General features: G+C 37.2%; 1 protein-coding gene across 1 annotated transcript in view; it reads left to right on the forward strand.

The window, feature by feature from the left end:
- The first annotated feature begins 10,200 nt into the window (after positions 1 to 10,200).
- The window catches only part of jazf1b (JAZF zinc finger 1b), a 41,125-nt gene continuing 36,669 nt past the window's right edge, over positions 10,201 to 14,656 (forward strand). The window contains exon 1 of the mRNA XM_067449748.1: positions 10,201 to 10,535. Coding sequence (XP_067305849.1) covers positions 10,214 to 10,535 — 322 coding nt within the window. The 5' untranslated portion in view covers positions 10,201 to 10,213. The remainder of the gene's footprint in view (positions 10,536 to 14,656) is intronic.

Consider the following 14,656-nt stretch of genomic DNA (forward strand, 5'->3'; position numbering starts at 1 on the left):
CTTTGGTGACGTCACGTGGGATTCCTGAACTTCTAAATCATTGCGGTCCCTCGTAGAGGCGGGGCGAGAGGGACAGGAGGGGCAGGCGGGGCGGGGTCAGGACCAGTGGGTGTGGCGGCCGGACGGCAACACCAAAATCTGTCTGACTTCAAGTTGTTATTGTTGTTCGCAGCAGTGTGAGTTGGAGTCATAAACTGCAGTAAATTAAAAAAGCTTATAATTTGACATTTTGAACACACTTATATTATTACATGTTTAAAAAGATCATTATTTAATAACTTTAATTCTTAATTTTACATAATTGTGCTCATATAAGCATTATAATGCTGAGCTGATGACTTCTCATGCCGCTAATAAATGATTTGATTTACATGCTTTATGGATAGGAGAGAGAGATGACGCGCGCAGTCTGAACATCTTAGCTCAGTTATCCAGGTCTGTTAATTGTGCGCATCTTGCCGGTGACTCCGCTTACTAAATAATGAAAGTGTCATGGGTAAATAAATTATTGGCTGGATTATGTCTGCCTGCAAGTGTTGAATTTAGAAGATGGTGTTACAGAATCAAAGCTCTGACTCCTTTGTCTGCAGATAATTGCCAGGCAGACGAAACGCGATGCAGGTGGCATCAAAGGACAAACAAACTAATACCTTTGTTTATTTCTTTGACAATACTTTCTATTAATTCAATCTATGAGCAGGTGCTAGTACTACAAGACATAGGCCTATGTTTGCTATTAAATAATTCACAAGCTGTGCAGTCAAATGTTGCAAAATAGAATAACATATGTACACTGTAAAAAAATATGATTTATAAAACAAATATGATCTATAAGTTATAACAACATATGTTTTGACATTGCTTTTAAGCAATTTTCAAAATGTTTAGTTATACAAGATTCAACTCTTTTATTTTAACCCAGTTTAATGTGTGATCAGATAGTTTAACTTAAAAATGTGATAAAAATTAATAAACTTCATGTAATTAAAAAAAAAAAGTCATGCGGAATTGTCAAGTTCACAACTAATTTTTTTCAACTGCGCATTCAATTTATTTACTTAATTTTAAGGTAATGGTTTTACTCACTTTTTTAAGTTAAGTCTACTGATCATTTTTTACAAGTTCAAATGACTTAAGCATCCAAGTTGATTGTACTTAAATATTTAATGCTGCAACTTTTTTATAGTGAATAAAAAAAAATAGAATTAAAAGATTTTCAAAGGAAAAAATGTGGAACAAATCAAAGTGGTGCTCCAGTTTCAATATTAATGAAGTGTAAAAAATAAAATAAAATAAAAAATGTGTCTCCAATATTGAACATTTTCTAGTGACTGATCACATCTAAATTTTTCAGTTGGTCGAATTGAAATTATGTGAATTGATGCAAATTTTATTCACAGAAATTCAATTCGGCCACCTGAAAAATTTAGATGTGATCAGTCACTAGAAAATGTTCAATTGGAGACCTGATTTTTTTTTTTTTTTTAACAGTGTGGCTATTCATAACTATTTTAGGTTTTGGCCGAATGGCAAATTTAATGATCTCATTCACATGTTTTCATACAATCTGCTTACTGCAATCTGCTATCGGTTCGGGGTGGGGTTAGAGGAGTTACTTTTTTTTTGATCTGATACAAAATTACCACCTTATAAAATAGGTTAATTCCCATGGCATGACTTTCAGAACTAATGAACCTTGTACAACATCCAAAAAACAGTAATAGAGCTGTTAAAACTGTTCAAGAACTATTAATCCAATATAATGTCATTTTATGAGTATATTTTTACCTGCAAAAGCAAAGAAAATGGTCATGAGGTTCATCCTAGCTGTTAAACTGACACATCAGCCATAATAGGGTAAAAATAAAAAGAGTCGCATGCAGCTGAGAGTAGACAGAGTCACAACCTTTCAAGCTTTAGTGAATGTGCTGGTGGCGGCAGTGTGATTTCTGATACAGAGGGTACACTGGAGGAGTCTGGGATTGCTTGGGCGATTAATGACTGTCTGCTCTTCGGAAAGGAGCTGTTTACAATGAGCCACCCGTGCTAAGAGCTCCGTCACGGGAACAATAACGCTAGCCTCAACTGCCGTCATAACTCAGCCGTTTCCCTTGCCTGTGTCTTTTAACCTGGGCCTTAATCAAAGCTTTATGACAGCTTTTGTTCCTTTATGGTCTATATATTTCTCGCAGCGATCCAGACATCATCCCGTGGGAGATCTGTGCAGTAAGTGGCATAAGTGCACAGTCAGTGATGGGTCACTGACCCCACACTTTAAAGGATTTTATCTCTAATGCATGGCAGGTTAGACTGTCCCCAAACGTCTTGCAGGGCTGAATTCAGGAAGAGGTGAAACAGTGTCATTTATAATGTCAGGTCTAATTGGGTTTGATTTCTTTCTTCTCAAATTAAACACTTGATTTACACTACCGTTCAAAAGTTTGGAATCAGGTTTTTTTTATGTTTTTGAAGGAATATGCTCACTACAGCTGGATGATCAAAAGTAATATTGTCAAATATTATTACAATTTAAATGAACTGTTTTCAGTGCTAAAGACACAGGATCACAGGATTATATTTTTAAATGTATTCATATTGAAATAGTATAATAATATTTTACAATATTAATGTACTTACTGTATTTTTCTTGCACTTTTTTAATACATTTATTCATTTTCCCAAAAGACATTTTAAAAGCGTATAAAGATATCTATCTAAATAAATATATTTTTAGAAAATACTATTTTTTTTTATTATTTCATAGTTTTATTTGAATAGTGATTGTTTATTATATATTGCATTTATTATAGGCCTATGTATTTTTTATTTTACCTTTTTATTTTATTTTGTGAAATCAACCAATAAAAACAGTTTTACACGAGTCTTATCCTTCATGTGTCATATAATCGTATAATGTGCCATAAAAGATTCACATTACCGCAGATTATACTCAATTTACCTGAATGATAACAAATTTGCACGTAAGATGTCCGATCCCAGGAACTGCAATCGGAGAACAAGACAGCTGAAACCTGAATGCAATTTGACATCAGAGCGTTGATTCACATTAGACAGAAGACTTCAGGTTCATTGTCAGCAAACGCATGTGAGAGGTGTGTTTACTAATCAGCTCTTTGACTTAAATTGACCTTGGACTAAACTTCACCTTCGATTCTGAACGCGACCCACAACAGTTGAATTGCATTCATAAGACTGGAATGGTTACAGGGAGAACCTCAATACAGGGCATTCACAGACACGTTACAGGCCTACATACTGTAAAAGCTTCTGTCTATCTTTTATCATTCATATTTATTCATTGCATTCTTTTAAGTGGATCCACATATTTATACAAAGGGTTTTACCTACTCATTAATTATTTGTTTGTTTGTTTATTATTGTATTTTAAATGTAGCCACATATTCATATCAGTCCAATAGAATACAATAATCAACAAAAGTTACATCTCTGGAGAGACGTAAAACAAACAAAACCATTGATCACAGTATGAATGGTCACTGGGATAATGGAAGCCTTGTTGGCCAAGAAATAAAATTGAAAAATAAATGATTTTGTGTATATTTAAGGAGTTTGTTCAGGAATTAGTGAGTCAAAACAAACCTATTCAGATGCAGCTGAGCAGTGTGTGTGTGTGTGTGTGTGTGTGTGTGTGTGTGTGTGTGTGTGTGTGTGTGTGTGTGTGTGTGTGTGTGTGTGTGTGTGTGTGTGTGTGTGTGTGTGTGTGTGTGTGTGTGTGTGTGTGTGTGTGTGTGTGTGTGTGAAATATGAGGACACAAATGTGTATAATGACATGGGTCATGGGTATGACATAAGTATTACAAGGAGAGGGTGAAATATGAGGACATTGGCCATGTCCCCACTTTTCAAAATGCTTATAAATCATACAGGAGGAGGTTTTTATGAAGTAAAAATGCAGAATGTTTCCTGTGATGGGTAGGTTTAGGGCCAGTGGCAGTGTAAGGGGATAGAAAATACGGTTTGTACGGAATGTCACCATATGTCACAAAAACAAACGTGTGTGTGTCTCTGTGTGTGTGTGTGTGTGTGTGTGTGTGTGTGTGTGTGTGTGTGTGTGTGTGTGTGTGTGTGTGTGTGTGTGTGTGTGTGTGTGTGTGTGTGTGTGTGTGTGTGTGTGTGTGTGTGTGTGTGTGTACGAAAGGAAAACACTTTTAGAAAGAAACTGTCATGATGAAATTGTACTACTCATTATAATAAGTCATCTAGATTCTGAATCTTCACAGGGTTTAAAAAATATATTTAAGAATAAGAATTAAGAATTATTATATTATTCTAAATTCTATTCAGATATTGAGACTAATGTTCTCATCTGAATATTGACATAAGTATTGGGATGCATGCCATGAATTTTAATGACATCCCATTGTTAATCCATAGGGTTTAATATGGAATTGGCCCAACCTTTGCAGCTATAACAACTTCAACTCTTCTGGGAAGGCTTTCCACAAGTTAGATTATAGATGATCAAGTTAGAGAATAGATTATTCTGGCCATAACTGTAAAATTAAAACAGCCTCTTTCACTCCAATTTAGGCAAATTTTCAAATGCTGAAACAAACATGTGGATGTTTCTGTAATTGTGTAAAGCACATGCATATTTAATGTGCTTTTGTTAACAACTGGCATTTACATTCTAAAAAAAAAGGAAATAAAGCTGTGCTAAACAAGTGTGAAATGTTTTAATATGTTTAAAGCAGGTTTAAGAGAAGTGTAGAATGCCTATTAGACATGTATAATAAGCCATCAGGTAAAATAAAACCAAAAATCTAAGGACTTGCTTGTGATCTCAAAACCTGGCAACCATTAGACAAATACTGTCCATAGGCCCACTGTACCACACTCAAGCGTTTATAAACCACGCGGTGCATTATATTACCAACAAAAAGTGCACTGGGACCGTTTGAAGTGGAACAATGTAGCCATTACATAATGAACGACAGCATTTCTGAGTAGTTTATACAGTATGACTGCAGTGGTGAGGGCATGATGCCATGTGCGTCTGAGTTTTGCATTTTCCGTTGCCAACGAGGGAAGGCAGTGTTTGTAATAGTTATGTGTCTGAACATTATGTCATTTGCTTCCTTAATGGTCTGGGGTTTACATTTGGTAACAGTAGGAGACCAAATTACACTTAGTGGACCTATGAAATACCAAACTGATTGAACCATATTCAAGGACAGTCTTTACCATATCAGTCATGACAGAATAGCTTCTGTGTGGTCTTGAAACCGATTTAAGACAATATGGTAGAGAGAACCGCTGTAAATCAGAGTGAACAGTCGATCGTAACTCAAACATTTTATGTGTTTTCACTTTCTTTTTTTATTAAATGGTTATTGAACCATTAGGAAAAAATACAGTTTTTAAAAAAGTGAGAATATGAAGCTCACACTCAAGGAAGAAAAAATACAACTTAATTTTAATCAGAGGCCTAAACTGAGTAAAAAAATATGCAATTTGGTGCATTTGCTGATATTTATATGGCCCAAAAGACAAACTTCTGCTTGTAATTAACATTATAGCAGGCTATTTATATAAAATACATACAAATATCAGTCTGCAATTGATATCTCCCAATAATATGCCTTAGTAACATAATATTTAAAAGTTTTATGGTTTTGTTGTCAAAATATATAAAATATATATAATGCAGTGCAATCATTATTGAGAGATAAATAAAGGTTCTGCAAAAGCCTGATGTATCACATTTTACACTCACATTTTTTATATATATATATTATATAAAAAATTTATATATATATATATATATATATATATATATATATATATAATACTAAGATTTATACAATATTATATATATATATATATATATATATATATATATATATATATATATATAATATTGTATAAATCTTAGTAAGAACATACATTTAAATATTATCTTACTAAGCCAGGTTTTTAATTAGGACATAATGTTAGGTCATAATGTTATGCCTGATCAGTGTGTGAGTAATATATATATATTACTCACACACTGATCAGGCATAACATTATGACCTAACATTATGTCCTAATATTGTGTTGGTCCCCCTTTTGCTGTCAAAACAGCCCTGACCCGTGGACTCCACTAGACACCTGAGGGTGTGGTGTGGTATCTGGCACTAAAATGTTAGCAGCAGATCCTTTAAGTCCTGTAAATTGTGAGGTAGGGCCTCCATGGATTGGACTTGTTTGTTCAGCACATCGCACAGATGCTTGATTGAATTTAGATCTGGGGAATTTGGAGGTTAAATCAACACCTCAAACTCGTGTTCCTCAAACCAGCCCTGAACCATTTTTGCCTTGTAGCAGGGCGTATTATCCTGCTGAAAGAGCCGGTTCACCACTGTTCCTTCCTTGGACCACTTTTGATAGATACTGACCACTACAGACCGGGAACACCCCACAAGCTGCAGTTTTGGAGATACTCTGAATCAATCGTCGAGCCATCACAGTATGACCCGTATCAACCTCAAATCCTTACGCTTGCCCATTTTCCCTGCTTTTAACTCATCCACTTTGAGGGCAACATGTTCACTTGCTGCCTAATATGTGAACCAGCGACAGGGTCATGGCCAAGGCTCATTGGTGCACGTGCAGATTATCAAATCAATAAAATGTTACCGCAAAAAGAACCGTGTACTACAACAAGCTCTTTTACTTGCATACTTGCAGATGACAGAGGCCATGTTGTGTACAACAGGTTTTACAGCAATGTTTTTGATCATTTAGAGGGTTTTGAAATGAATGTATGAAATATGATACAGCAGACTTTATAGGGTTAAACTAAAAAAACAACATTATTATTATTAGGCCAATTCTTGTTTAATATTTGCACCATTAGCAATGTTAGGACATCTATTCCGGTGGCACAAAAGATTAAAAAATGGTTTCTGAGATTCAACTTTCACCCAAAAAATGTGTTCTTGAGCAATAGAATCTGAATCTCATCAACAACTGCAAAGTCTGAGGTTGACAACTGGCCATCCAATCAAATTTGACTATTTGCAGAATTGAAAGCAAAATTAAAGGCCGTGAGCTCTGGAAAGCCTCAAAACAGAGCGAGTCAATGATGTAATGCTTTCACAGACATGTCCCGTAGCGAGCTCCAGCGCTGCTGGAAAAAGCAGGCCGATCAGGGTGCACAGCTGCCCGTGCTGCTCTCTGCTGTGGTGAGTAAATGGGGCCCAACCCAACACGGTCCCCATTACACAGTACCGGGCACAACACCAGCACCAACAACTTCTGCCAACAAACGTGAACAGGAAATCATGGAAAAACAGAGGCGGCGAGAGAGCGGGAGAGAGGGATGAAGCACATGGATGTGAACGCGAGTAAGAGGAAAGAAAACAGCCTTAATGTAGTCCACACCAGTGGCTCTCTACTGACGGACAAACGCAGTGATCGAGTCCTCTGTGTGACCACACGGCCTTTCTGCCTCTAGATCAAGAAGTCCATTTATATGTGGCTAAATCTGAGCATGCTGTATGCAAACATCATGCAAACATGCCAAATGTTTGATTATACAAACAACAGCGATGAAACCTTAGGAGCATTATGATAATATGGAGAAGCTCAAAATCATGCAAATATTTATTAAAGAAATATATTATTTATAATATGAAATATATGACCACTTTTTACATTAAATATAAATTACAAAAAAAGTAGTTTTAGAAGCAGTAGCCTATACAACTAGGGCCTACAACCTTTACATAATGTTTTAAGTTTATTTATTTAATTTTACAACAATAACAAAAATGCTATGCTACTAGAATGTTTTGGACATGGTACAGTGTTGCTACAATGTTTATTTTATCTGTAGAAAGGAACATTCCGTTTGTAATTTTACACTGCCATCATGTGGATTTCTACTGTACTGCATTTTGACTTCATATGAACCGTTATTTACAGTTAGCCTACTAATTTATAATGTTGATAAGATAAACATGCAAATTATTGCAAGAGTATGTTAAAATACCTCGATCATCCACAGAGGATAAAGTTTTTATTTTTTAGCAAATTAAAATAGTTTTAAATTAGCCTACATATAGCTAGACCTATTTTTTCTTCAAATACTTTTCAAATATTCTTTCTTCAAAGTGTTGAATACTTTTATTAGAAAAAAATAGAATGTTTATTATAGAAATATATAGGCTTTGAGTGTTTGTGTGTGTGTGGGGGGGGGGGCATGTTTTTAAAATATGAGGACACAAATGTGTATTATGACATGAGTATGACACAGGTTTTACAAGGATAAGGTGAAATATGAGGACATTGGCCATGTCCCCACTTTTCAAAATGCTTATAAATCATACAGGATGAGGTTTTTTTTAGAATGTAAAAATGCAGAATGTTTCCTGTAATGGGTATGTTTAGGGGCAGGGGCAGTTATTGCTGCTGCTGGTTATTTCTGCTGCTGTTATTGCTGCTGCTGCTGCTGTTATTGCTGCTGCTGATTATTGCTGCTGCTGGTTATTGTTGCTGCTGTTATTGCTGCTGCTGGTTATTATTGCTGCTGCTGGTTATTGCTGCTGCTGCTGCTGCTGGTTATTGCTGCTGCTGTTATTGCTGGTGCTGGTTATTGTTGCTGCTGTTATTGCTGCTGCTGGTTATTTCTGCTGCTGTTATTGCTGCTGCTGCTGCTGCTGTTATTGCTGCTGCTGATTATTGCTGCTGCTGGTTATTGCTGCTGTTATTGCTGCTGCTGTTATTGCTGCTGCTGGTTATTGCTGCTGCTGTTATCACTGCTGCTATTGCTGCTGCTGCTGCTGCTGTTATTGCTGCTGCTGATTATTGCTGCTGCTGGTTATTGCTGCTGTTATTGCTGCTGCTGTTATTGCTGCTGCTGGTTATTGCTGCTGCTGTTATCACTGCTGCTATTGCTGCTGCTGCTGCTGCTGTTATTGCTGCTGCTGGTTATTGTTGCTGCTGTTATTGCTGCTGCTATTGCTGCTGCTGCTGCTGTTATTGCTGCTGCTGATTATTGCTGCTGCTGGTTATTGCTGATGCTGTTATTGCTGCTACTGGTTATTGCTGCTGCTGTTATTGCTGCTGCTGGTTATTGTTGCTGCTGTTATTGCTGCTGCTGGTTATTGTTGCTGCTTGCTGCTGCTGGTTATTGCTGCTGCTGTTATTGCTGCTGCTGGTTATTGCTGCTGCTGTTATTGCTGGTGCTGGTTATTGTTGCTGCTTGCTGCTGTTGGTTATTGCTGCTGCTGTTATTGCTGCTGCTGTTATTGCTGGTGCTGGTTATTGTTGCTGCTGTTATTGCTGCTGCTGGTTATTGCTGCTGCTGTTATTGCTGCTGCTGGTTATTGCTGCTGCTGTTATTGCTGGTGCTGGTTATTGTTGCTGCTTGCTGCTGTTGGTTATTGCTGCTGCTGTTATTGCTGCTGCTGTTATTGCTGGTGCTGGTTATTGTTGCTGCTGTTATTGCTGCTGCTGGTTATTGCTGCTGCTGTTATTGCTGCTGCTGCTGTTATTGCTGCTGCTGCTATTGATGCTGCTGCTGTTATTGCTGCTGCTGGTTATTGTTGCTGCTGTTATTGCTGCTGCTGCTTTTATTGCTGCTGCTGGTGGTTATTGTTGCTGCTGGTTATTGTTGCTGCTGTTATTGCCGCTGCTGCTGGTTATTGCTGCTGCTGCTACTGCTGGTTATTTCTGCTGCTGTTATTGCTGCTGCTACTGTTATTGTTGCTGGGGGATATAAAATACGGTTTGTACAGTATAAAAACCATTACGCCTATGGAATGTCCCCACATTAAAAACTGTGTGTATGTGTGTGTGTGTAAAAATGCAGAATGTTTACTGTGATGGGTGGGGTTAGTGTAAGAGGATAGAATATAAAGTTTGTATATGTAGTTTCATGAGGAAAATAGCTTATGATTCATACAGATTGATTTTTTTTTTGTATGAATGCAGAAAGCTTTCTGTGGGTAGGTTTAGGGGATATAAGTTTTGTACAGTATAAAAATCCACATAAGAAAGTCCACATAAAACATGGAAGTGAGTGTATTTATTTATGATGTATTTAGCTGCATCTAGGCCAAATGTGACGGGAGCACATTTCACACAAAAGTTTGACAGCTTAGAAGTCTTTTTATTTTTAAGATTTGAAATAGTGCCCCTAAGAAGAGTCACCAATAAAAACACGCACAGAGTCTTATGGAGCATGACTAGTGTGCAGTATTTCATATCAACAGGTATGACGTGTGTCGGTCGGTCGGCCCTCCTCTCTCTCCTGCTGCGTCGCGCGCTCTCGTCCTGCGCTCGCAGTTACCGCTGCTGCTGCCTGCCTGACGGTGCGTGCGTGCGTGCGAGTGCGTGCGATCCTCTTTCCGCTCGCCCCGTGCTGCTGCTCTTCAATGTAGCAAAGACCATGACAGGCATCGCCGCCGCCTCCTTCTTCTCCAACATTTGCCAGTTCGGGGGCTGCGGACTGCACTTCGAGTCGCTGGCCGAGCTCATCGTGCACATCGAGGATAATCACATCGGTAAGTGCGCTCGCGGAAACAGAATCTGTGCCGCTGCAGCGCGCGCAGCAATGGCCGGCTCGCGCGCACCACAGTCACACTCACTTCCTGCGTCGCAGCGGCGCTGTTGCTAGGTGTGGTGAAGCGATGGGACTTCACTGTTGTTTGCTCGGCTTCGTGACGCTTTTAGGTATCGATAGCGCTAGTTCTGAACTCACTCGGGGCTCGTTAAGCCCCTTCAAAGTGGTACATGAGCTGAACATGTAAACACAAGCGGTAGTATTGCAGTGTGAATGTTATTTTCTGCGCGAGGCCACCATACACGGAGCTGCTGCTGAGATGTATCCATCTCATCCGCTCAGAGCAGCTCATAAACACCAAATGCAAGGATAATGCGGATTAAAGTCACATAGAAGGGATTAAATAGCCTACATGTTAGCTAATACACCATAAGAGCTTCCTTAATATGGCTAAAGGTAACGGGTACGTGTGGATGGTCATGGCCCTTATGCCTTAATGATGTGCAGTGATCTTGATATATCTATTGCATTAATAGTATAAACGACCATATGCACAAACTGCAAAGCAGTTGCATATCATCATCAGATGAATAGTAACTCTTTTAATCATACACAAATGAGTATTTATTATAGTTTTTGTATGGTTTATAACAATGTCCTGTATGAAATATAACACTTTGATGGATTAAATTTTAGTTCTATAAGATCAAGCTCAAATGTCTCGTCAAACCTTCCAGTATCACATATTTCTTAAAAAATAATTAAGTAAAAAATAAAAGTAACTGGTTTTAAGGTTAAAACAAGTCACACTGAAATAATAATAATTAGGAGAAATAAAGTCTGACAAAATGTTTATTGCTGTAGTCTATTTAAAAATGTTTAATTTCTTAGAATTAATTATTTAAAAAAATAGACGATTTAAAAAAGACGATTCAGTGACTCACTGATAAAGATTTTCATTACTGGATAAATGAGCATTTTTGAAGGAATCTCTTGAATGAATGATTTTCACATTTTTTTAACAGTCACGTGTCGCCACCTACTGGTGTAACAATGTAATAGATACAATCTATAGTAGTAATAGTAGTAATCCATAGATACAATCTACTCTTTTGATAGCTACGGTAGACATCAGTGTTTATATCCGAACTAAACTTTTATTCCAGTACTTCTGTGATATGAATATGAATATTTGTAAGACAGAAATAACAATACTTTGTGGTTGAAAAGACTTTTCAACCACACGTTTCAACATTCACGTTTGTGAATCTTTTTCATATATGACAAAGATGCAGCGCCAACGCAGATTTGAATGTTCTGGTGTGATTTTATCAAAAGATTTAATAGACAGGCGAATTGTTGTCCTTTAGGAGTAAGATTGTGTGGCTGTTTGCATTGAGATTAATCGTGCAGCAAGTGCAGCTCTTGGTCATAAGGTTGCCTTGGTGCCTATCAGGGTCTGATTTGTTGTCATTCAGGGGTCGGACTGGAGTCAGGAATCCCTTTGAATCCCAGCCTGCATAACTCTTATCCAGTAGAACAGATGTGTAGCCCTTTTATGGCCTGTATTGCATTGATGAATCACTATAGTGTTATGGTTATCTTAATGCAGAAATAACTGTATAGAGCTATGCTTCTAAATGTGTGATAAAAATAGGTTCTTAAGGTTTTGCACAAAATCGATAGTGCTCGCTGGTTTTCTGGGCTGTTAGATACACAGAAATAGAGTAAAAGTAAACATGAAATGACTGAGGGCCTCTAAGTCAAGTCCGAAAATGTAAACATAGCATGAGATGGAATGCTGGTTTGCTTTGAGCACAGCTGAAAAAGGATATTGCATACCTGTCTGTCATTATCATAATACATGATCTCATGATATCTCTCTCATTTTTTCCGATCTAGTCTATAGTGCTGATGAAGGTCTCAGCCGAGGGGGCTGAATCTGCATTCTGCTAATGTAATTTAACACTGTTGAACTACCTGTCCAGTAGACTCTGGCAAGAGCCTGTATGGAGTGGATTTGTAAGGAGAAACCTGATTTCTAGAGACAAAGCGCCCCCCTCCCCTCCATTTCCCTGCTGACTGACGTTCCCTGTTAGCTCAGCTGGTCTGTGAGAGGGAGATCAGACTGGAGAACTGGTGGAAATCATCAGTCCAGTCAACCGTTATAGCCTGAGGTGCTTTCTGCCATCCATACCCATTCTGCAGCTCAAAGACTCTGCAGTTTGAATGAATTGCGCCATGTGTGCATCACTCTTTGAAGTTTAGTGTGGTGGCTCAAAGAGTTTGTCAAATCAAAATTGACGAAATGATCTAAGATTAATCCATCTGTGCCCTTTAATCAAAATAACTTTCCCTCCATCTCGTAACAACATTTCTTCTCTGATAATGTGTTTACTGACATGAGGGCGGGACAACCGTCAACCCTAATAAGCTAGTGTGTAATAAGACACACACTGTCAACCCTAATAAGTTAGTGTGTAATAAGACACACACTGTCAACCCTAATAAGTTGTCAGAAGTGTGTCGCGTGCACTGTACGCTGACTGTCCCGTACGCTTAAAAAGTGAAGTATATTTTGGCATTAAAGGAGATCTGCTCATTTGATCGCTACCATAGACATCAGTGTTTATATCCAAAAATGACTTCCCCTCCCTCTTGTAACAATATTCTCTGATGATGTGCTTACCATAGACTGTAAAAAAATACTGACATGAGGGGGGTACAACTTGTCACTCATATGACAACACACACTGTAAACCCTAATAAGTTGTCAGAACTCTTAAAAAGTTGAATGAGAATTTTAAGAAGTAAAGAAACTCTAAATGTAAGATTTTAATTTGTTATTTTTAATTTTTCTTATTTGATTACACTTCATTTATACATTTAACTTAAAATGATCAGTTAATCTTGCAAAAAAAATCATTATATAATGTTTAATTTTAGCATTTACTCTCCCTTTCGAGTGCCATGGCCAAAGGATGCTGGGAAATAAAATAAAAAATCCCTGCCCAGTTTCAGTTAAACTTAAGTTTAACAGTTCAGTTTACTTGAAATATGTCAGTGTTGTGAACTCGAAAGAAAAAGAAAGTTCTAAATTCTTAAAACAGTTCATTTAACTGAACTAATTTGTTTGATTAAAGTTTGTCCTACTTAATCCAATGAAGTATTTGAAGCATTAGGGTTTACAGTGCAGGAGTAACAAACCACAACCATACAATCAATTCCCGAACGGACAAAATCAAGTCCCGCCCCGTATTTGTTCTTGTTCGAGAAGCCATTTGCGAATCCATGTACATCACAGCAGAGAAGAAAAGACTTGCAACTTCTGTTCCATGCCAATTTTAAAGTTAGGGAGAAGTATTTGCAGAATTAAGTGATCTAATGGTGCAAAATATATCAGTATTAGCTATAGATAATATATATTAATTGAATGTATAAATATCAGTCCATATTTGTATCTAATTTTCCTTATTTCATATATATTATTATTTATTAATGTTTATTATTTGATACATTTTTATGACTAATTTAATGCATTTTAATTTATTTAGATAAACCTGTGTAGAATTAAAGTAGTATATAATGTTAATGATGGTGCATCCCTAATGTGGTTAATGTTATAAATGATTGTTACATGTGATTTTTGTTCTGATCTAAACTAGGCTTTCCTGTAGTTTGAAGTGTCAGGTGCTAAAGGCTTGTTTTTAAATGAGATATTTTACATGCAAGTAGGTCATAAAGATTGTACAGAAGATATGGTCAGGGAACATTTTGCATACTAAATCCTGCATATTTAATCTTCAAAATCATCTGCAGTTGACCCAGTTCATGGGACGCAGTGAAGTTCACAATTTATATTAGCCTTTTCCTGTACTACGACGAACCTATGTTAAGGTCCACGCAACCTATGTTCAGCCATGCAACATTAATCTGAAGTGGAATAAAAAAGTGCCTGAAGGTTTTATTTAGTGATCAGGGCCATTACTTGGCATAATAGCGGAGTGTCAATGAGCGGCCCAATAACAGTGGTTATAAAATATTCAACCAAAAAATGAAAATGTTATCATCACTTACTCAAATTTTTCCAAACCTGTATGAGTTTCTTTCTTTGTAATCAAA

Source organism: Pseudorasbora parva, chromosome 7 (genome assembly GCF_024679245.1).
Source record: "Pseudorasbora parva isolate DD20220531a chromosome 7, ASM2467924v1, whole genome shotgun sequence".
NCBI lineage: Eukaryota > Metazoa > Chordata > Actinopteri > Cypriniformes > Gobionidae > Pseudorasbora > Pseudorasbora parva.